General features: G+C 38.6%; 3 protein-coding genes and 1 pseudogene across 3 annotated transcripts; 2 read left to right on the top strand and 2 right to left on the bottom strand.

The window, feature by feature from the left end:
• Positions 1-3,154: 3,154 nt before the first annotated feature.
• On the bottom strand, positions 3,155-4,745 carry LOC144439139 (uncharacterized). The gene has a single exon (XM_078128408.1). The coding sequence runs from the start codon at positions 4,743-4,745 to the stop codon at positions 3,195-3,197; it is 1,551 nt and encodes a 516-aa protein (XP_077984534.1). The 3' UTR covers positions 3,155-3,194.
• A 6,120-nt stretch (positions 4,746-10,865) lies between these two features.
• Positions 10,866-12,449, bottom strand: LOC144439140 (interferon-induced protein with tetratricopeptide repeats 5-like). The gene has a single exon (XM_078128410.1). It carries the CDS (start codon positions 12,447-12,449, stop codon positions 10,866-10,868), a length of 1,584 nt encoding a protein of 527 aa, XP_077984536.1.
• Positions 12,450-17,187: 4,738 nt separating this feature from the next.
• Positions 17,188-18,825, top strand: LOC144439141 (uncharacterized; annotated as a pseudogene).
• A 4,393-nt stretch (positions 18,826-23,218) lies between these two features.
• On the top strand, positions 23,219-24,841 carry LOC144439142 (uncharacterized). The gene has a single exon (XM_078128411.1). It carries the CDS (start codon positions 23,219-23,221, stop codon positions 24,839-24,841), a length of 1,623 nt encoding a protein of 540 aa, XP_077984537.1.
• The last annotated feature ends 286 nt before the right edge of the window (positions 24,842-25,127 follow it).

Genomic DNA, 25,127 nt, shown 5'->3' on the forward strand with positions numbered 1-25,127 from the left:
TTTTTGGCAAGTCAGTACTCCCACTTGACAAGTAAGCCTTCTTACTTGTCTGGGGTACTCCGTACCTCTTAGGCAATCCGAGGGACTACTTGAGATCTGGAGTAACTTCAGGTCAAGAAATTAAAGTCCAGTGTGTGTATAATAATGGTAAATATATCGAATATATTTCATTTCAAGAATAAAGTGAAAGTGAACGCACACAATTCTTTCCTACAGTATTTAAACTATAATGTTATGTATAACCATGCATGGTTGCTGTTGTATACTTCGACTGTGCAGTAGTCCTTTCTGTGGCGATCTCAAGACACTAACGGTAATGCGCAAAGGTTACATTTTTGTATTTCAATCTCTTTTGTAATAGCCACACCGTATTCCGATTGATACTGGGGGTGATCGGGAGTTCAACAAACCTTAAGAAATTCCACGAAGCCTATATATACAGAAGGTGGGGTTATTCAGCTTCTAAAACATGCACTAACTATGCAACCTTCCTTGTATAGTGGTTCGACAATAGGTTCTGCTTCGATGGATCGGTTCGACGAAATCGTTATCGTTACTAACGCTACGTTGTTATTTGAACTTTCACCTTTGACCCATGTACACCATTTGAGTGGCACACTGCACTGACTGATGTCAGTTGTCGAGGCAGTCATAATAAGTCATGAGTCACGCCAGGTAGTCTGGTCTCGTCTCAATAGCCATCTGTCAAAACGAAAATATAGGCAAAAGACCACCAACATGTTATGGATCAAAGCAAAAGCTGCTCGCCTGTCATTAATAAATAAATGAATAAAAGAATGCATATTATTTGACAAATATTGATCGATTGATCAATTGTTTGGACGAATTGCACCCGGAAAAAAAGTTCTGTGTACGTCTACACTACAGGCTACACTACACTACACTGCACTACACTATACCATAGACTTGTGAGGTAAAATCGAAAGGTGGGAAAAAGCTATCTATAGTTATTAAAAACGTACTATTGATGTACTCAACGTGTGTAGTTTATACAATTGAATGCAAACAGTAAGCACATCTGTTTCACCAAGCAAGGTATTGTACTTCGTCACTTTGTGTACTTAGGGCAAATTAGAATACCTGGAATCATTATTTGAGGGTCACATCACAATTTTCGGAGTAAATTCCCAGGTACGTTGTCAAAGCGACAAATCTGTGCAGTACAGTACCCATGACAGACCTTTTCCCCAAGGCTTATGAAGTTTTTAAATATTCTTGAAAGAACTGTAGAGACAGAAAGAGTGGGAGTAACACCACGGGCATTTGTTTCCCCGAGTTATGTCTCAGAATATTTCTATCAGAATACAATAAAATGCCGATAATATCGTTGATATTGACGTATTTAGCCAACTATATATGAAAGGGGTAAAATTACACTTGTTTCTGTGATCGCACACAGGTTCACTCTCTTCTTTCGCGGTGAGTAAAGGAAAGAGATGTAAGTAACATTGTAGCCATGACAATATGTCCCACCGGACATACTAGTTCTATTTTCACATTTTCCACCACTTTGGGTAATACTTGACAACACGATACACATACTTAATGTACAGCATGGAGCTACCTCCATGTACGGTATAGTAAAAAAAAAAGTTCCTATTTGCTTGTTAGTTCCGAGTCCGTGCGATGAAATGTACTATGAGTCGGAGGACAAGTTTATGATGGTAATACGTCACATGACATTGCACCTTGCGATGACTATCCTTCATATGTTATGTATGTCGCCTTGGAATTATTGAACTATAATTCCGTACACCCCTCCCCCCCCCCCCATTACAAGCTCTACACTGTAACCTGTTGCTCAAAGTCCCTTGGTGGCATCGTCCCGGTTGCCATGGACACCAATGATGCCAGACAATTAGTATAAAAGCAGAATAGTGTGGGGGTGGGGGGAGAGCCTGAGGGGGAGGGGCAAACAAAATATTGTCAAATTGTATTTTAGGGCTGGATAGTGTGCGTGCGTGCGTGCGTGTTTGCCCATGTGCCTGGACCTGTGAATAACAATTAACTATTTAGCTTTGTTTACAGTTCAACCAATATTACTGTATTGCTTCGGGTCATCAGCTCCGAATTCATGAAACGGGGAATTTACTGTCTCAGAGATATCAACAGTTTCATGCACGCCATCTCAAATTGTACAACACAGTCTATATTATTCGATATAGAAGATATACTTTTATTATCAAGTAAACATTGATTCATCTTTGTTTAAATGTAAAATAATTCACAGATATGAACAATATAATAATAAACATGTAAATATGTATAAAAATGAAAGAAGATTCTGATCAAAGTGAAAGACGATGATACATTAATTTATTCAACCATAGAAACTCTACACAACCAATCATCAAACAGAAATCACGATTACTTGTGAATCACAAAAATTTACATATATAAAGGGTATTTGTTTAGAAGTTTTTAAAATAACGTTATCATTATTTCGAAAGGAAACAATTCGTTGAAGACAATGTAAATGTCAAAGTGTCCACTTTTTAAATATATGAATAACATCAGTATATAGTAGAAACGTAATATGTAAATGTGCCCACTGTATTAAACATCTGCTTAGTACTTATAGTAAATAAAATGTCGGCTATAGGTCAAATCTGTCGTTAAGACGTGAAAAAGTGTATGCTCCCAGGGAGTTGATATGAGGAAGTCTAAAGGGCCGTTGTGTCGCTATAGATCCATGCCAAGGGTAATAATTGTAAAGTGCTTTGAGTACAAAGTGGGAGCACGCTATATAAAAACCAACATTATTATTATTATTATTCTAATACATTGTGCTTTGTTAAAAATGTTCTAGAAGGACGATAATATATTAAAAGTGATTACAGTTAATGTGTAAAGTGAACGTTTTTAAATCTTATAGATTTAGTGCCATTAGTGGTTCCTAGTATACATAGGATAGACCAACAAAATACTACTAGTCATTCTCGAAATCCAGCGCACATATTTCTGCTGAAGCAACGAAATAAGTTCCTCTTGGCGGGTACGTTTTGGACGGTGCCGTAAAAGAGGCTGTGGTTTACGATGTTGAGAACTAGTAGGCTACTGTGCTCATAAGTTCCTGAGACCACAATACGTACATACCTATCAACCCTGATATATAGAGACCTCCATTGAGGACTTTCTGCGTATTTGTTCTTAAGTCTCCGAATGTAATTCTGTCAAGCAGCCTTCTCGAGCCAAATCTTTGCATTGTCGCAATCACCAAGCATGTCATATGCTTTACCGAGGCCAAGGCAAGTGTAATTGTTAGTGTCGTCTAATACCAGGGCATCAGTGTACAATGGTATGGCTTCTTCTGGTCTCTTAAGAAACAAACTAGTTTGAGCTTTATGGATCAGGGGCATCGGGTCATTGGGACGATTCTTTATTTCTTCGTTGAAATGTCTGTTGAATTCGCCCAATACAGACACACGGATCTTCCCGTGATTTTCCAGAGCCTTTTCCATCTGCGTGTATCCATCCTGTATTTCACCCATTTTCAGGAGACATATGCTGTATCTTATTCTCGTCATTGTTAAGTCCTTCGTGTCTTTAGGATCGTCTCTGATGGCGATTGCGTGTTCAAAGAGAACTTTTGTTTCTTCGTACCTTTCCGGACCCGATTCACAGAGAGCCATTCCCAACAAGTTCATCCCTTCCACATTTGTTGTGTCCGTGGATATTGATTTCTTGTAATGAAAGATAGCGTCAGCTAAATGCGTAGGATCCTTTCCTTTCTTGTAAGCATCCATTTTAGTGTTCGCGATGTGATGATGAGCGAAGGCAGACTTATCTGGAAATGTTGCCAGAATGTGTGTATAGACTTCCATTGCCTTATTCGAATCATGGCCTGGTATCTGATAGAAATGGGCCAATCTTTCACTGACATACATATTATCAGGCGATAAACGGTATGCTGTATTATGGCAACTTTCCATCGTTTTATCAGGATGCTCTCTGCAAAAAATCTCAATTACGTCTGTGCAAGTTTTATAATGCGAGGCATACTCTAACATTTCTCCAAGCAGAGAGTAATGTTCTCCTTCATTTGGTTCCAGTTTTATGAGTTGGAGAAAGTATTGACTCAGTTGAACGAAATATTCAGGTGCATTATCATCTTTGACCACGTAACCAGGCATTGTTCGTCGCTTTAAACGTCGATTCATGATAAGTACGAGAGATTTCAATCTCGTCGGTGTATTCGGTTCATCTTCTACGGATTGGCGGAGAAATTCTTCTGCTCGTTGGTAGAACTTGGCACCAAAGCGTGAAAACATGAAACCCTTTTCATACAAGGCTTGTGATTCCCTCTTTTCACGTTGATGTATCGGGAGCGACTTCAATGTTTCCATCCATTGTTTAGTACCTTCTTCATCACCGGTAACCATGCAAATATAGACCATGCTTGTCAAGGCAATTAAATTGTCGCTTCGAATCTCCAGCGACTGTTGATATTCTTCTTTCGCTTTTGTTGAATTTTGTTGACCTCCAACAAACGCTGTAAAACCAGCCAGGTTATGAAGGACTGTATCATCATATTTGTCACGAGTATCGTCAGTCAACCATTCTAATGCTTTCTTCCCTACCTTTGATAACCGAATCGGATTTCGATCAAGAGCCCAGAAGAAAGGAGACGGGTAGTTTTCTCGTTGCAGGCCCCCAACGAGTTTACGTGTAGGCTGTGATAGCGTTGTAACGTGGGGAGCAGTGTAAGACCCAGATGCAGCCATGGTTGCTGAAGTGCAATTTATGATAACATAGGTTCATTGGAGCTTTTATATGATTTCATTAGTGACAGCTGCTAAGATTGACGTCAGTTTAGCAGTATTCGTAGGTCTATGCTATGAAGTCATAAATTATAATTAGACTTCAGGTTAACAGGGAAAATTTTTGCGCAGGTTAAAATCTCTTTCGTTTTACACACATTTCTGTCAATATCAGTGCACTGCATTCTCTATTGATATAGCTGATTATAGATTCTCACTTATCGATTTAAGAAAACTTCTTACAATGCTGTAAACATACACTCTTTGCAAGTTATAAAGTTAAGAAATGTGTTGACGGTGAACAGAAAATGTTTGGCGACAGGACGAGATAAAAATGATCTACCTTATATGCCATAATGTGGATTTCCCCAGTGTAGGTATGGACGTTTTCGTGGAACGATCAATGGCTTCTACCGCAGTATATTTTTAGAAACTAATAAACTGACATCATTTTACTTGGAAGAGGTGACAAAGGACAGGTATGTAAAGGTGGACACAACAATAGGTACAAAGGTAACTTGTATACACATATACACACAACAAACACGCAGTTTATCGATCCTCTTCATGGAGAATGATTGATAAAATGTCAAGAGTTTCTTTGTGATCACGTTTGCAAAAAATCTGGTACTGTTATCAAATTTTCTGAACCTGATAAAATATCCATTACTAATTATTTAATCCGGTATCAGTGTCTACTTACACTAAAAAAACTGAACTTAAACAATCTACCATACTGTAAAATCTGTGGGTCTCTGTAAATATGCATTTCACCAATTGAAGAATTCCCCCGATTGAACTTTAAACTTTAAATATGGCCGAATCAGACTGTTTAAAATTAGTTGCTTCTTATATAATTCCACTGAGATTTAGAGTTTCGTCGTTGTTAGCTCTCCTTTGGACCGTTAAGGAGTGATTAAAGAAATATATACACCTGAATCTTCTAGTCTAATTTCCACATATGACACAAATATACAAAACAATGGTGGTTGTTTACTACAAGGTTTTTATTTATAGTTCAACGAGGTCAAACTATATGGCAAATATTAGGTGGAAGCAATTCGAACAATAGTCTAGATGTTATCTGTGGCTTCGAATCTCAAGAGCTCTCTTCAGCAGTGATTTGATGTAACAGATAACATCTAGAGCAATTGAACATTGACCCACAGCCATCCATTTAATGCCGTGTTGGTATGCATTCTTTCTGAACTTAAAATGATTTGTTTTAATTTCTGTGAACATCTTTGTTATTTACATTTATTGATCATTTGTCCTTAAAATCTACAAGTTTTTAGGGGCGATATTTTCTCTGAGTCTATGAGTGATTCTTTGCCAGAAGATCTCCTCAGATCCAGGTTTGTAGATGACGGCTGTCACGTGACGTATTGCTTTCGGCAGTTCACTGCATGGCAAATCGTACAGGACTGGCAAGAGAGTCTGTTGTCTCAGTTTACCTTTATCTATTGCGATTTGTATCTCGTAATCACAATAAGTGCTTCGGATGAAGTCTTTTGTAAGAATTGGTACGAAATACATACTCTTTTCCATTTGATCAATGATATTATCAATTATAGGTTTGCCAGGAATGAAATCTCGCTCATGGAAGCAGACTCGAAAATTATATTCGTTTTCTAACACTGACACAAATTTTTCCTCAACCCAGTGTGAATTGACAACACTGTAAGAGACGAAAATGTCGAAGTCATAATAGGCTGGCCATGGTGGTCGGTAAGTAGGCTGCACTGTTAATAAACCCCGTGGGATAAATGGGTGTGCGTTTGGATCCAATGTATGCTGGTCAGGTTGATTGTGCTGTGTGGTAGGAAAACATAGCTTAGATTTCAACTCCTAGAAACTTCCATATTGACGAGGTGTAAATGTTGGATCATCATAATTAGTTGCATACTAGTATGAGGTTAGCGTTGGAGGAACACAATGTGCAGATGTATAGAAATCGTCCGTTTGACTATCATTGCAGGACCAAACGGGTTTGATGCTAGTCGCCGTATTTGCTAAACCGATATCGTGAAAGTTTGCGGACACGTCTTCAGATTTGGTTGCCCATGGGTAGTAATGAACAACTTTCAATGTTAAATCACTTTCCAAACACAATGGCTGCTGTAGTGGCACGTCTATCTGATCTGTCATCTGAGAGTCACCAAGGGACCATTGTGATATTGATTTGGTAAATGTATCATCTCCATCTAGGTTAGCAGCCGAGTCAAAGTGCAGTGCTGTCTGCTGGTGTACACGTGTATCTGAAGGTGTACATACTGTACTATTTTGATATATTTCGGTACTGACACTATCAAAAAACTGAGTTGATCCAGCAGGTGGATTTAATGGTTCACCTTTGTTGAATGGTGTCGAATCATCCTCTCCTGGTTTCTCAATCTGCTGCAGCATTTCCATAGCTTCACGACTTCCAAGCTTCTCGGCCTTCTTCAGCCATAATTTGGAATCTTCAAATAACCCCTGGAGTAAGTACACTTCACCAAGTGCCTGTACAGTGGGAGTGTGTTCACGATCAAGAGATAAAGCATGGGTATACAACTCCAAAGCTTCCTCCCACTTTTTCAGTATGACCCTCATTTTGGCTCTGTGTAGCAGAGGTGCTGGCTCTCTCGGATGATTTCTTTGCATGGTCATTAAACTGCTATCTATCTCCTTCATAACAGATGATGCGAGTTCCCCATGGTGTCTTAAAGCTTCTCTCATCTGGTCATAGCCCCCTTCTACCTCGCCCATTTCAAGTAAGGCGATGCACCAATATTTATGTATTGTAGCTGCATCTTTCGACAGTTTCTCAGTAACCGCCAAAGCCTTTCGAAAGTACGTCATCGCCTCATCATGATTGCCAACTTGACAGAGAATTCTACCGAAGTAGCAAAGAGCATTTGCATTAGCCCCATCCAAACGAATTGAATAATGCATATGTGTAAGAGCTTCATTCAGATCTCTGTCATTTGCATTATTCTGATAACTCATCATGGCGAGTCTTCCCAGTTGATAATGTGCAAATGACGCCTTCATCGGATGGGTAATTGTTATATGTTGAAAAATTGATTGAGCTTCTGTATTTCGTCGAAACGTCATATAAAACTTCCCAACTTTCTCGCATACATACCAGTTGTTCGGAGACAGGTTGTACGCCTTTTCAAAGCACAGGTTTATTTTAAGATCAGGATAAGTATTGATGAAATCCTTATACCACTCTTTGCAGTTTGCCGCCGTGAAGGTGTTCAGCAATGCTTCTCCAAGATGACAGAAATGCTCGCCCTCATTTGGTTCTAATTCTAGTAATTTTAAAGAGATTTGGGAAACCTTTTCCAAGTATTCCAGCATGTCATCATACTGTATGCAGTAGCAAGGATTGTGTCTTCGGTTAAGACGTCTAACTAGTACAATTACCAGTGCTTTCAACCATGCAGGATTGTTGTCATCAAATCGAATAGCACGACTTAAGCATCTTTCAGAACGTTCATAGAATCGTTGGCCAAAACGTGTCAAAATAAACCCCTTTTCATAATTTACCTGGGCTTGTCTGGTACTAACCATATCTCTGTTTTTATCATTGTTCAGTCTCTCAAGTTCGTCGTACCATTTCCTTGCTTCAATCTTCAGCGCTGATTCCTTGTACATATAAGCCAGACTTGCCATAGCGATCATATTGTCATTTTGGAGCTGCAATACTCTCATAAACTCTTCCTTCGCTCTCCTTGTGTCATTGGTTTGTTTAAAGTACAGGAAACCCGCCAAATTGTGTACAGGTATATTTTCTGGTTCTTCCAAAAGCCAAATTGATACCTTATTTCTGATTTTCCTGAACAATTTGGGGTCCAGGTTCCAGAAGAAAGGCGTTTCATAACTCCCATGCATCTGCAAGGCATCGTCACGCACAGAACTGGCTTATTCTGATGAAGACAGTGGACATTTCTGTGAAGAATCGAACATGAAATTCGACATATTGGCCGCCATCTTGAATTTCTGAATGAGGCTGACAACGAGGCCGTAGTTACGGGGAAATTCCCAGCAATTGTAATTATATTAAACAGAAACTCTCATGATAACAATGCTGTGTCAAAGCGAAAGTGGAATAAAACGTGTGTTTGATGTTGAAACAGCAGCCGGTGACTAGTTTCCCCCTACTTAAAATCGACAAAAACAAAAACCCAACACCATAAAACAAAAGAGAAAGAAAAATACATTCTGTCATAAAGGACGATGACGAATAGTCTGCAAAAATAATAAGAAACGTGGTTCCCTTGAAAACATAACCATTTTGCTCAGTAAATTCTCAGAAGTAAAGTAAGTTTATATTATGTATTAACATTGATACTATCTGTTTAATAAGAATTTGTCTTTGCCCGAATAATTGCTTAGTTTCAAGTTGTTCCACGAAGTATACAGCATTACATAGAACAGTGAGCCGAGAGAAATCCAGGGCACGCCAAAATTTACATATGTGTACAATTCAATATGGTGGGTATCATAGGGTGAAATGACTAATCTAGAATTCTCCGAACTCGTTGAATAGATGTAATTGTACTCGTGAAAGAAGGCATGACAAAGTGTTTTTTTTATTCGTAAACTAATCGTAATTTGGGTTAACAGCAAGGATTTAGTAGGCTAAGCTCAAATCCAGAATTTTAATTGGTAAGCAAGGGATAAAACTGAGAGGGAAACCACCATACAAATATGAAAAAATATGAACACATTTACTCAGAAATAGTAGGCAGTGTGTCTTGTTTAGATATTAACATAAGAACTAAACGAACAATACCAAATAACAGAAACGAAAACTCAAATTAGTGTGTTCGGGTGATTGTTTCAATATTTACAAGGTGTTTCATTGACCTCAGTTGACCTCATTAATTTAAAAGTTTCTATCTCTTTTGTAGATCAGCAATTCAAACATGTAATGTGGCGAAGAAGAGGAATTGTCATAAAGCCAATCATTCAACCACACACACATACATACATACATACATACATACATACATACATTCATTCGTACATACATAGAGTATGTATGTACACACATACATTACATTACATACATACATACATACATACATACATACATACAGACAGACAGCCAGACAGCCAGACAGACATAGATAGATAGATAGACAGACAGACAAACAAACAAACAGACATGAAACATGTGTTAAGAAAATGTCATATTTATTTGACCGAATTCTACTTGAAACATAAAACAATGAAACTTACTAATACAAAGAGTTGTTTTAAAGTCTTGAAATATAGTAACTGAACACAGAGTCATTTGTGGCAACATCGTGTGAGCTAACACTGAAAACAACTGCTGGCCAAGAATGTAAACTTGTAAAAAAAGGATAATTTCTCCCTATTTTCCCTTCATTTCAGTTTCTAATAGTGTAAAGAATTTGATATCTTAGAACTTTGGAGTGTATATCTACCCCTGAATCACACGAAAGCGTCTATATAAAAAACTCTCAAAACATATGGGAGATAATGGAATAAACTGAAAACAATAGCAACTGTTCTGATTACCATGATTTTGGATCACGTGACTAGACATAAGCGTTGGATTGGGCCTACTGACGCTGCGCTGCTCAGCAAAGCCTGATCGAAACGTAAACGTCTTGCCCAGAAACACTTTACTGTTCTATTATTACAATTTATCGATGAAGACTGACAACCACAGTAGAATACGCTCTTCCTTCGTTGATGAAGGATCTATTAGATTCATGTATTCTTTTTATATCATTTAATTAGATATTATTATATACTGGTGACCTAAGGGTTTGTCATTACTATTAGTAGCTAGACTCGTAGTGACAAGGCCCCCTAGGTCACTCGTTTTCCAATGCTGAACAAAGAAAAATTGGGGAATAATATCATTTTACCTCATTTTTCATGAAAATGGGGGAAAGATAATGGCGATTTTGAATGTTTTCACTCACGATTTCGAGAACCATAGAACCATTGAGAGGCGTAGAAACGGGTTGCCTTGATGTAGGACGGCAGAGGTATATAGTTCATACTTTGTCAATATCATGACAATATCTTGGCTTGTGTATGGACTGGTATAATTACACATTATACTCTATTACCTAACATACATGATGCTTCTTCACTTCCCAGCAATGCCGCTTTCTCTAACCAAATCTTGGCATTGCCATGATCCTTTAGCATAGCATATGCTTTACCGAGACCAAGGCAGGTGTTGACGTTACTGTCGTCTAAGAGCAGAGCTTCGGTGTATATCGATTTAGCGTCACCAGGTTTCTTCAAATACATACGAGTTTGAGCTTTATGGATCAGGGGCATCGGATCGTCGGGACGAATCTTTATTTCCTTATTGAAATGTCTGTCGAATTCGTTAAATACCGACAAACCGATTTTCCTGTGGTTTTCCAGAGCTTTTGCCATTTGCGTGTATCCATGCTGTATTTCACCCATCTCCAGGAGACATATGCTGTATCTTATTCTCGTCATTGTTACGTCTTTCGTGTCGTTAGGATCGTCTCTGATATCGATGGCTTGCTCAAAGACAGCTTTTGCTTCTTCGTATCTCTCCGGACCCGATTCACAGAGAGCGATGCCCAGAAAACCCATCGCATTAGTGTTAGTCTTGTCGATCTGTATTGATGTCTTGTACTGCGATATTGCTTCTTCTAAATGTTCTTTATTCTTTGTTCGTTCGTATGAAGCCCATGCGTATGTTGCGAGGTGATGATGAGCAAAGGAAGACTTACCAGGGAACCGTTCAACGATGTATGTGTACATTTTCATAGCACTTGCTTCTTGATTTCCAGTTTGATAGGTATGGGCCATCTTTTCACAGACGTACATGTTCTCAGGTGACAGACTGTATGCTTTTTCACGACAACCTTCTTTCGTTTTGTCAGGATGCTCTTGACAAAAGTTCTCAAGTACGTCTTTGCAAGTTTTGTAATGCGAGGCATACTCCAACATTTCTCCAAGAAGAATGTAGTGTTCTCCTTCATTTGGTTCCAGTTTTATGAGTTGGAGAAAGTATTGACTCAGTTGAACGAAATATACAGGTGCATTATTATCTTTGACCACATAACCAGGCATGGTTCGCCGCTTTAAACGTCGATTCATGATAACTACGAGAGATTTCAATCTCGTCGGTATATTCGGTTCGTGTTCTACGGATTGGCGGAGAAATTCTTCTGCTCGTTGGTAGAACTTGGCACCAAAGCGCGAAAACATGAAACCCTTTTCATACAAGGCTTGTGATTCCCTCTTTTCACATTGATGGCCTGGGAGCGACTTCAATATGTCCATCCATTGTTTACTACCTTCTTTGTCACCGGTAACTATGCAGATATAGACCATGCTTGTCAAGGCAATTAAATTGTCTCTTCGAATCGTCAGTGACTGTTGAAATTCTTCTTTCGCTTTTGTTGAATTTTGTTGAACAAACGCTGTAAAACCAGCCAGGTTATGAAGGGCTGTATCATCATATTTGTCACGAGTATCGTCAGTCAACCATTCCAATGCTTTCTTCTCTACCTTTGATAACAAAGTTGGATTACGATCAAGATCCCAGAAGAAAGGAGACGGATAGGCACGTTTGATATCCTCAAAGAGTTTCTTCTTATCCTGAGGTAGTGTCTCTACGTGAGGGGTGGTTGATGACTTTGGCATAAACATGATTGTCAGTGAAAGTGTGTTACTGCGATGATTGCCAAATACCTTGTGCTATTCTTTCAGTTTTGGACTATAGTGGAAACGCTAATGGTAAATACTTTAGGGCCGTGCGCAATGTCTATTTTTTCTGTCGCGTTGATCATTGGGTACATGTGTATCGTTTACAAGGAAATTACAGGTACGACATATTCATATATTCATATAATGCATCGCGGATCGCTTGGGGGCGCTATACCTGTAAGAAATCACCACCTTGTGAATCAACACCAATCATCCATGTGTGGAACAGTAAGATAAATACTACGCACCATAGATAGAGGGGTGATCATGTGACAAGATGGAAAGTACTTCACTCAAAAGTTATATTATATATGTAACACGATCTGATGTATTTTGGGTTTTTATTTTTTGTTCACTTTTTGATATTTTACTGATAAAAATGCAACATTTTAAAAACCTTGGATAACAAATGATTGTTAGCAGTATTTTCACTTGTAAAGTGTCAAGTTTTGAATAAGATAACAAAAATCTGCAGATTATGCATTTTCGCAAGCTAGAACACATATTTCTCGTGAAGCAACGAAATACCTCTCAGTGGTGCGTCTTGGACGGTGCCGTAAAAGAGGCTGTAGTTTACGACCTCTCAGCGGTGCGTCTTGGACGATGCCGTAAAAGAGGCTGTGGTTTACGACCTCTCAGCGGTGCGTCTTGGACGGTACCGTAAAAGAGGCTGTGGTTTACGACCTCTCAGCGGTGCGTCTTGGACGGTGCCGTAAAAGAGGCTGTGGGTTACGACGATGCAGATTATGATGCATAACTGATCACATTTGCTAAGAAAATAAATAAAAACCCCAAATAGAACAGAAGGTGTTACGTATAACATAAAGTGGTACATGTGACCGGATGTTAACGAGAGCGAGGTCAGGGAAATACACGTAGACCGTGAAAAATGTAAGTTTTGCCTTTCTCCTCACTTTAGTTGATTACATATTAAACATCTTTTGTAGCTGTATATGCGATAAAATCAAATCAAATTGATTTTTGGGTCCTCACCAAAAAAATCAGCGCCCTAAACGGTAATCATGTTTTCAACCCGTGTCTGGTACTACCTATGGATAATATCGACCACAGATTAACATGTACAACATTATGTCTACATTATCGGTATTTTAACAATTTTCAGTGAATACACCGTGGTTGTCTGATCGAAAATTGTACTCCAATAACACCAGTACAGTTTTAACATAGTGTGACAGAACCATGCTTTCGCTCAAGATTTAAACTTGCCACTACACTACCTACAGACTATACTGACCACTAATTAAAAACATCACAGATTTTCTGTGAATATATCTTTGGTTATTTGACGAAAAAAACTCAGACTGATATAAAGAGCATCCATTTACTTATATACTAAAGACATTCAACATAATGAACGGAACTTTTTTTTTACCGAGGGACAAATTTCTTTAAATTGAACGGTTGCATACAAACGACACGCTAAAGAGTAGAGCAGTTACTGTAAAAGAGAGATGCATGAACGCTGAAACTTAATCTTTATTTCTTATAATTTAAAGCGCATGACATGAAAAATAATCACAATGCGCTGTACAACTAACAGGAGAAACAAACAAATATAAAAGACAACAAAAATACACTATTTGAAAAACTGTTTAAAAAAAAATCGATGCGATGAGTTACAATATCCAGTAACTACGCATACTAGACTATGTGTATAATATATGCATGTCCATGTACGCGCATGTGCAACCTTAAGTTTGTTCTCTGTTGATGTTTCAGAAACAGTAAATGGTCGTGAAGGAAATTGATTTGGAAATTGTTGAATAATTATTAAATATTTGAAGTGTACGCACAGCAGGAAAACAAATCTACGTGCGCAGTTGTTCAAGACCGTATGACAAACTGAACACGCCATCCATTTCGCATGTTGGTGACCTCAATAGCGCCCTCAATAGTTCAGAATATGGATATATAATTACAAACCTTCTCTATAAAAGTCTGTTTTATTTACGTGTCTGAATATTTGAATTTAAAACAGTACAAGAATAAATAAACATGGGACCAGTCCCAGATGCAACTATGAGTCTTCATGTAGTTAGTTTGCGAACTAAATATAAGATTTGAGCTATTAAGTATTTAGTTCGCAAACTAGCTACATGAAGACTCATAGTTGCATCTGGGACTGGTCCCATGTTTATTTATTCTTGTACTGTTTTAAATTCAAATATTCAGACACGTAAATAAAACAGACTTTTATAGAGAAAGTTTGTAATTATGAATACATATCTTTGAATATTGCACGTCAACTTCAAAACGACGTGTTTTTTGTACTCGGCACCAATAGCAATTATTAAGCAGGCTCTCCGACATTAATTATTCACTCACACATAGCGCATACATGGTGAGACATATACACGTGTTATGCATGTAATCTGTGGGATGCATTCCAGGTGTACATGGTTGTAGCCTGCATGTAGACTTGAGAACGACTACCGCTACACTATTCCGCTATCCTAACTGACATTTTGATTTTAGGAATTTTCGCTACCGTTGGGAACGGAGCGAAAATAAAATAAAATATCAGTTAGGATAGCGGAATAGTGTAGTAGCGATGGTCGTTCAAGTCTACTGGCTCAGGTTGGGGGAAATTGGGTTAATAAGGAGATCCTGCCTTACGATCACACAAGTACATTTACGTCATGTATTGACTAGTTATACACAGTCGCCGAAGGATTCAACACCTATACGTTTGACGATGTTTTGTGAATAGCCGTAATTGTTAAATTGATGCGAATATTTTGTACAAGCACCAACCAATAGTTAGATAGCATACGTCGTGTCGCTCCACCCTCAGTGACATTGCAAAGTTACTAAAAATGTAAAGGCGCTCCAGTTTACTTAACTTGTATGCCCATACATATTACATTAAGCTTGTTTATATTGTCTCCAAGCACCACACCATGTAGTCTACGAGTCCTACAACACGTATACTCAGTGTGACATATACACAATTACTATGTGTTGGGTTCTCTTATTGTCTTGATTAAGTTTCATTACGGACATAATGGGAACGATATTAGCTGACGACATACATCCACTTACAAATGTAGGCCAGAACTTTACAGTCGACGAACAGATAGAAGCGGCAGACTCAGACTCACATGTACCAGAACAACACGCTGTAAGCAATCATTAATTCACCTTGCAGCAACCAACCAACCAACCAACCAACCAACCAACCATCAGACAGACAGACAGACAGACCTCGACTGTAGCCCTACATCCTCGCATGTTTAGCTGTGGCCTCTCTTTTCGAGTTGTTGTTCTTTTATCCTGATTATGTAGGCATTTTGATTGTAAAGGCCTTGCTTTTATGTACCCATTTTTATTTGGTTTTATTTACTCGTTTATACAATAAACTTTTTATGGCAGATACTGAAATTTCATGATAAAGATCAATAAAGTTTGATTGTGTTGTGTTGTACCTCTCTGATATTCACGGTACTTGTACGTGACTAGCCCAGAGACTTGACTATCTGGCTTGAATATTAATTTCACTCGGTAAAAAATATCCAGGAAGTTACTAAGAGAAAATGATAAGAAATCACACAACAACAAGAAATTATCTTTAAAGAATAAAATATAAACGTTTTGCCAGAATATGTATCACGCGAGTAGTAGACTGATAGTCTAGTCTCTCGGCAACGCTCATAAATGCATTGAATTTGTCTTAGTATTCAAATCCTTTCCCTAGGGGTACACCATTTGGGGGGGGGGGTGGATTTCGTAAAAAATGTCGTCGGCCAAACGTGAAAAAAAAATTGAAAATTTAAGACAGAAGAAACTCATATGCTTCCCGGGTGTATGCTAAAAATTAAATTCCCGGATAATTTTGTGTATGTGCTGAGTGGAGGGGTGGCTGCATCTAAACTTGTAAAGGCTCTTGTCAAAGTTTTACTACTAACTGTTGGCAAATGCCGAAACAAAACAAGACACTACCACCAAATCAAACTGAGTTTAATGACGACCTGTAATTTCTCAATTTTTTTAATGTCATGGCCTGCACAATTATACTATGCAAATATTCCTCTGTGTTAGTTTTCTAAATTCAAACTCTGATTGTGACCAGGAGTTATTACTTCGACATGTCAAAATAACACCGTCGCGTAAAGCAATCTTCTTTGGCTTTCAATTTCAAAAAAATATCCAGGGGCGGGAGGGGGGGGGGGGTCTCATATCCCCTCCCCCACTGTACTCTCTCATACTTTGATTCACTTTTCACCATCTTTTGTCCAATTTTTACCATTGAAATAAGCTAAATCCATCATGGAAACTCAATTTCGAGAATAAAAGGTTGCATGTATGTATGTATGTATGTATGTATGTATGTATGTATGTATACAACCATCAAGTAATTTGAAAAATGTTGATCGATAGACACTTGACTGGGGTTACCAATCCTCAGCGACGCGAGGACAATGAACAAATTTAAAAAAACATACATGTCGAGAAAAAAATTGCTTTACTTCTTGTATGCAACCTCGTTGATCATTCAAATAAAATTGCTGACACAGGGGCCGAAGAAAATGATAATGGATCCAATTCTCCCAGCCCTCCCGGAAATTAAATGGTTTATCCCAAATAAAGTTTATATAGTTACGTAATAACCAATACTAATATTTACATTCCAAATTGACATTGGCTGTCTTTGTGGGACAATATGGTTACGGTCAAACTTTCTCTGGTACAGTGCCTCGCAACGGTAATCGTTCTCCTCGTCGATTCCGTGGCTTGTCAGGACTACATAGATACCGAAGTATTAATCCTTGGTGGGGGTATTAGTGGTATTGCTGCTGCTCAAACTCTACACAGCAATGGTATACAAGACTTTATCATATTGGAAGGTGACGATGACATTGGTGGACGAGTCAAGTCTATGGACTTCGATGGAGCGAGAATCAACCTCGGTGCTAATTGGATACACTTTGGCAACACGTCCACAAATTCCATCTGGCAGCTGAAAGAAAAATACAATATTATGGGTAAACATTCTGATTACGATGATCTTATAATATTGGACAGTGCTGGCAATAATGTGACCGACTATGCAGATGTGTATTGGGAACTGTTAGAAAATGCTACAGCTAGCGACGATGTCAATAGCATTCTCGAACGTATACAACAGGGCGTTGTCCCAGATATGTCAGTACGATCTGTTTGGAAGATTGGCGGTTGGTCACCAAGATCTCCAATCGCCAAAGTTGTTGAATATTTTGAGCATGATGCCGAGTTTGCAGAGCCACCCGAAGTAACTTCATTTCAAAGTACTCATGCAGTGGCTGACGAACTTTACGAAGGAGGGGGCGATTATTTTATCACAGATTCTCGTGGATTTGATGTCATCGTGAAAAACATGGCAGATGAGTTTCTTGAAGAAAATGACGCTCGTCTCAAGCTTAACCACATCGTCAAAAAGATCGCCTGGAATGGCGACAATGTCATTGTTACAACTCAAAATGGAACAACATTTAGAGCTGACTTTGCACTATGTACATTCAGCATTGGTGTCCTAGAAAACGACGTCGTTGACTTTGTACCAGACTTACCCTATTGGAAAACAGAGGTTATATATCAGTTCCATATGGCTTGGTTTACGAAAATTTTCATTAAATTTGCAGAAGATGTGGAGCAATTCTGGCCTGAGGAAGAGTGGGTGTTGGTTGCTGATGAAAGACGGGGATATTATCCTGTCTGGGGTAATCTCATAGCACCTGGTTTGCTACCCACATCAGAGAAAATGATGTTGATTATCGTAACTGGTGAAGAATCTAAACGAATTGAAAATCAACCCGACGAGGAGACACAAGACGAAGTAATGTCTGTCCTGCGTGGTTTATTCGGTGAAACTATTCCTGATCCAACACATATCCACATTAGTAAATGGGGAACTGATCCACTGCAGTTCGGTGCCTACAGCAACTGGCCAGTAGAAGTATCACTGGAAAGTTTTCGACGATTGCAAGCCGCGGTTGGGAAATTGTATTTTGCAGGAGAAGCAACACATGAACGGTACAACGGGTATCTCCAGGGTGGTTTACTGTCTGGGCAGGATAGAGCTAATGAAATCATCAATTGCATAAATGGAAATTGTATTGAATTCATCGTTACAGAGCAGAAGCCAGGTTGTACTTATGAACTAGCCATAAACCATAACAGTAATGCAACCGTTGATGATGGTACTTGTGTATTCGGAAGTAAATCGGGCACGGCTGCACGCTTGAAAGGCAGCACCCTTTTCAAAGTTGTTTCCATTTTCATTTTCATCTTCCTCAACGTTCATGAAGTGCTCAGCACATAGTTACGGTACTTGCTAGAGTTTTGGACGACATGGCGGCAGGTTGATTATCGCTGGGAGTTACGTCAGTACACTTAAGCTTCTCGGGTTTGGGTTTGGGGATTTCCCCCATCGGACTGATACATAACCGATACTGTGAGATAGGATTCCACGTTTACAACAGACTGTTCGTATGCATAGCTGTTAGACTTGTCTGTAGGTCTGTGGTAACAACATGTATTACTAGAAAACTCTGCAACAACTCAATAGTAGACCAAAGTTGGATTTATAGAACTTTTAATACCTTCGTGTAGGGTCTGGTTACATTAGCTGCAATAATTGTAGCATTAATGTTTGATATTTAGCTGTGATTTTTGAATAGTTCCTTTTAAAAAAAATCGTTTTATCGAGTTAGCCTGAACGATCAAGCAACTTAACTCAACTGAACTCATAGTTTATTCGCTAATGTATATATAAAAACAAATCAGAAATGCTGTTGGCTCTTACGCTAAAAATAAAATAATAGTCGTTAAATGCAACATTCAACAGACAGTTACCAGTCAAATACAAACATTCAATAAGTTACCAATTAAATACAAACACTCAAATATAAACACTAACAATAAAAGTGCGTAGAATTACGAGCATCTGGCTAGAGGGTCCTTCCCATTTAGTTGGCAGACTGCTGACGTGTAAAAACTTTTTTTCTGTGACGTTCTGATTTAGCCCTATACATGCTATAAGTGAACGATAACGTTTCCCTGATGGTATAAGCGAGAACTGATCGTTTGCCGGATCGGAAGAATCGGAAAGAATCGATTTCGTTTTCTTTTGCATCCTAGACCTGTAAATAACATCTAAATGAGGCAGATTTACACCAATAATGTACTCTGCTTAACGTATCACATGGTTTAGGCGTTCTTTCCGCTTTAATATACATATTCAAGTGGGGTAGCGAGTGTGATTACATAAGCGGATCAACGACTGAACCTTTCAGACTATTCCGGAGTTTGCTATCAAAATTAATGCTTCAATTTCAACTTTACAAATTCAAATAGACGGCATGGTGCGAATTGGCATCGCACAGTCGGGTTGAATTTTCTGCTAAATTATACATTGCCTGCCAAACTATCGGCCTTTTCCTAATGTCAACAACATAAGTGTAGAGTTAGTTTTGCGTTTAAGCGACGGGATGGAAAAGATACTAAAAAGCTATTAAAAGCTACCCCCCCCCCCCCATTACTCAAAATCTATACTAACGCTACAAGTATTGTTAGACCACTATAGCGATCTTAGTGCAGCTATGTTTACATTTGCCAGTTAGGTCAAGGGGGTAATCTGGATTGATGCCTTTAAGTACATGTTTTATGATCACTGTACATGTTACTAAGCAAGACATTCCATAACTACATAAGCTATTGTTTGGTTCATAAAATGTTGCTGTCAACATTTTGTCACCCACAAACTTGGTTGACTTTTTCAAATACATAACTCTGGCTCATAGTCTTATAAACTTAGTCGTGGCGTTTGATATTTGTGAAAGAAATAACGGTATGGTACTTGTTTAATACGAGAGAGAGATGGGGAAGGTGGGAAAGTGGGAGAGGGGAGGGGAGGGAGAGAGGGAGACTGTATGTATGTATGTATGTATGTATGTATGTATGTATGTATGTATGTCTGTCTGTCTGTCTGTCTGTCTGTCTGTCTGTCTGTCTGTCTGTCTGTCTGTCTGTATGTATGTATGTATGTATGTATGTATGTATGTATGTATGTATGTCCGTCCGTCCGTCCGTCCGTCCGTCTGTCTGTCTCTGACAGATATACTATTTTGGTAACTGATGAGGGTGTGTTTTTCTGCCTGTTTGTGTGTCTGTATATATCTTTGTATACACGATATCTAAAATAATATACTGACTGGATCAAAATGAAATTTGACACCACTTTCCTATCGCTATGCATTGATTGAGTTAAATGCACATCAATAAGACTGATAACAATATTTGAAAAACAAATCCTGTCTATATACACGATAACTATATTAAGCATTATACTGGATGGATCAGAATGAAATTTGACGCCTATACTTTCCTATAGGTATGACTAGATCCGATTAACGTTAGACAGAAATCTGTGAATATTGTAAGACTTGCAAGCTTATTTTGGCCAAACTTGAAAATAATCTGCCTGTGTCTTTTAAGGTATTTTCCAAAGCAGACCAAAAATAACGACAAGCATGTCCATCTTAAAAATTATATGTGTTGACCAAAATTAAATACTTGCATACTAAGTAGAATATTTTGAATATTTTATCTTTATCGTAGCTAAATGCAAGACAGCTAGCTAAAAGATGCTAACTGTGGCAATCGTGAAATGCAGAAGTGAAGGTATCTAATTGAGAAAATAACTGAATAGATGCAAAAAATCTATATGGAGACGATCTGATTGGCAGAAACTAAGAATGAACATAAATCTGATTGGCAGAAGTTATATTAAAGAGAATATGATTGGACGGAACGAAAATGTAGGTGTACAATACCAATGGAAAAAAAGGAAACTGCAGCAGTACAATTACACATAGACATGCACCTAATACTCGACACTGTACTTGGATCTTCGCCCGGGAACTGTGCTGAGTCTGACGGTTGCGGAACAAAACACGATATGGTAGTACCTGTTGGGCGTAAACGCCCTCGATGTGCACCTTCAGTGCTATGCGACCTTTAATATCAGAAGAAAGTACGACGGTGTAGCAGCTAGACTACCGCCCCCTTACGGTCGGAAGATGCGCCTCCAATTGTACCTTTTAGGGTATTATCTCCGACCATTAATTTATGTCATTTTACCTTTTTGACTCGAAGGTATTTGTGGTTAAAAATCGATCTTTTAACAGGGTTCCTTCATTTTATCCACGTAATTTATCATGATTGACTGTGACTTGAATTCAGATTGGGCGAAAAGGGGAGGAGCAACGTCGCAAAACCAATAGCCTTTTTACGGTGGCCTTGGGTTTGAGCAATAGCGCAGCAGAAATTTGTACTGTGGCTTGCGACAATGTATGGGGATGCAAGCATAATGAATAGCCCAGGGAATTGTCGTTGGCATTCTAGTAATAAGAATCCTCTCCCATTGAATTAGAAATTTAAAACAAAAGACAAATTTCTCTAGGCTAGGAAACGGGGACGAGTTTTTGTGAAAAGAGACAATATATATATATATATATATATATATATATATATATATATATATATATATATATATATATATATATATATATATATATATATATATATATATATATATTATAGTGAGCGTGAGACCATGGAGGTATAATGGGAGGCTCTCCTTATACCCCCATGGTGAGACTAAGTGATCCTGAATCGAACATACAATGAAAACAAGAACTCGCAAATTGCGTTTGCGTTGTTTGCTCTCCCCACGTATCACACGCATTTATTCAGCCCCCCTTACATTTCATAAATAGTGCAATTCAGGGTTGTTTCAGTTCATGGATGTACTACAATCTTCTTGATGAAGTTATTACAGTCGGAACAAAATAGGCTAGACAGAAAAAACAAACAAGAATCATGAAACAGTACCGACGTTAACAGTTGAAATCATGAAGGTCTGTCTGAAAAGGAACAGAACTACTATAATCATTATAATGATTTAAATGTCTGACCGTGGGTGTTAGCAACCGAGATTGAACACATCGGCCTTTCAACACCCTTTATATAACTGTAACACTTGTTACACCTGTTAGCATACATTGACCAATCACGCATTAGCGCCTGTCGCAACTGCACTTTACAAATTTATTCACATAACGAACAGATAGCAATTATCTGCTAACTTTTGAAACGCAGATAATTATTCATTCTCATGTACCAAAAGCTAAATTGTGACAGTGTATCTGATCTGAGATCAAATGCGATTCACTTACACACAAAACCTTGCTTGCTATTGATACAATCACAGGCAAGTAACAATGGACAGTAAACCACCACTTACTATGGGGGACAAAAGAGTCGTTACATCATAGACAATGATGAAGGTTCCCAGTCCTACATTGATATGTATTCATGTACATGTGCAGTCATTGATAGACTGAAACAATTGAATTGAGGCGTATTTCTATACCAACTTTACGTATGCAAAGAAGAACCACAGTGTCATGTCATCTAACAATAGATTTGAAGGGAAGTCCTCTCCAAGACCTATGATCTAACGTTCTTTTGAAGTTACTTTAAACTATAAAGAATATGCATATTACTTGACCATTCGCATTGGAAATATCGGTGGTGATATTTCTGTGAATATAATGCGATACACGTAATTACGTCATGACCAATACCAGTCAGAAAGTGACACTCCCAGCTCACAGTGGCAGTGTGGCAATTGGCTGTGTTTGAGGAACAATATGCTCAAACTTTCTCTGGTACAGTGCCTCGCAACGGTAATCGTTCTCCTCGTCGATTCCGTGGCTTCTCAGGACTACATAGATACCGAAGTATTAATCCTTGGTGGGGGTATTAGTGGTATTGCTGCTGCTCAAACTTTACACAGCAATGGTATACAAGACTTTATCATATTGGAAGGTGACAATGACATTGGTGGACGAGTCAAGTCTATGGACTTTGGTGGAACGAGAATCAACCTCGGTGCTAATTGGATACACTTTGGCAACACGTCCACAAATTCCATCTGGCAGCTGAAAGAAAAATACAATATTATGGGTAAACATGCTGATTACGATGATCTTATAATATTGGACAGTGCTGGCAATAATGTGACCGACTATGCAGATGTGTATTGGGAACTGTTAGAAAATGCTACAGCTAGCGACGATGTTTACAATCTTCTAGACCAAATGCAGATGGGAATTGTGCCAGATATGTCAGTACGTTCTGTTTGGAAGATTGGCGGTTGGTCACCAAGATCTCCAATCGCCAAAGTTGTTGAATATTTTGAGCATGATGCCGAGTTTGCAGAGCCACCCGAAGTAACTTCATTTCAAAGTACTCATGCAGTGGCTGACGAACTTTACGAAGGAGGGGGCGATTATTTTATCACAGATTCTCGTGGATTTGATGTCATCGTGAAAAACATGGCAGATGAGTTTCTTGAAGAAAATGACGCTCGCCTGAAGCTTAACCACGTCGTCAAAAAGATCGCCTGGAATGGCGACAATGTCATTGTTACAACTCAAAATGGTACAACATTCAGAGCTGACTTTGCACTGTGTACATTTAGCATTGGTGTCCTGGAAAACGACGTCGTTGACTTTGTACCAGACTTACCCTATTGGAAAACAGAGGTTATATATCAGTTTCATATGGCTTGGTTTACGAAAATTTCCATTAAATTTGCAGAAGATGTGGAGCAATTCTGGCCTGAGGAAGAGTGGATGTTGGTTGCTGATGAAAGACGGGGATATTATCCTGTCTGGGGTAATCTCATAGCACCTGGTTTGCTACCCACATCAGAGAAAATGATGTTGATTATTGTAACTGGTGAAGAATCTAAACGAATTGAAAATCAACCTGATGAGGAGACACAAGACGAAGTAATGTCTGTCCTGCGTGGTTTATTCGGTGAAACTATTCCTGATCCAACACATATCCACGTTAGTAAATGGGGAACTGATCCACTGCAGTTCGGTGCCTACAGCAACTGGCCAGTAGAAGTATCACTGGAAAGTTTTCGACGATTGCAAGCCGCAGTTGGGAAATTGTATTTTGCAGGAGAAGCAACACATGAACGGTACAACGGGTATCTCCAGGGCGGTTTACTGTCTGGGCAGGATAGAGCTAATGACATCATCAATTGTATAAATGGAAATTGTGTCGACTTCGTCGTAAGAGAGAGGAAACCAGGATGCACGTATCAACAAGCCATAAACTATGACAGTATGGCAACTGTTGATGATGGTACGTGTGTGTTCAGCTACAGAAGTCAATCGAGCATCGCAACGCGGTTGGAAGGCAATATAATTTTCAGAGTTGTTTACATGTGCACTGCCCTCATTGCAATTAATTATTAGGTATTCTGTAGATAATGTTACAGTAAAATGAAGTTTTGTATGATTAGATCTGTGGTAACTACATGTAAAAGTTAACTTTAGTATTTTTTATTTATCCAGTTGTTTTGATAAAAAAGACTGCCAGTGCATCAATACCATCAGTTATATATGTATTGTCAGTTGGTGCGAGGATACTTTACATAGACATACTATTGAGAACCATAATTTACTAGTTTTGTAAATATTGAATGCATTTTAGTCTTTTCCAATTTCAGGTTGTCTGTAAATGGGGTAATCCTGTAGACAT

This window comes from Glandiceps talaboti, chromosome 8 (assembly GCF_964340395.1).
Source record: "Glandiceps talaboti chromosome 8, keGlaTala1.1, whole genome shotgun sequence".
NCBI lineage: Eukaryota > Metazoa > Hemichordata > Enteropneusta > Spengelidae > Glandiceps > Glandiceps talaboti.

Excerpts from the sequence above, each read along its gene's own strand:
- LOC144439139 (XM_078128408.1), bottom strand. The coding sequence starts at position 4,745 with ATGGCTGCATCTGGGTCTTACACTGCTCCCCACGTTACAACGCTATCA.
- LOC144439140 (XM_078128410.1), bottom strand. The coding sequence starts at position 12,449 with ATGTTTATGCCAAAGTCATCAACCACCCCTCACGTAGAGACACTACCT.
- LOC144439142 (XM_078128411.1), top strand. The coding sequence starts at position 23,219 with ATGCTCAAACTTTCTCTGGTACAGTGCCTCGCAACGGTAATCGTTCTC.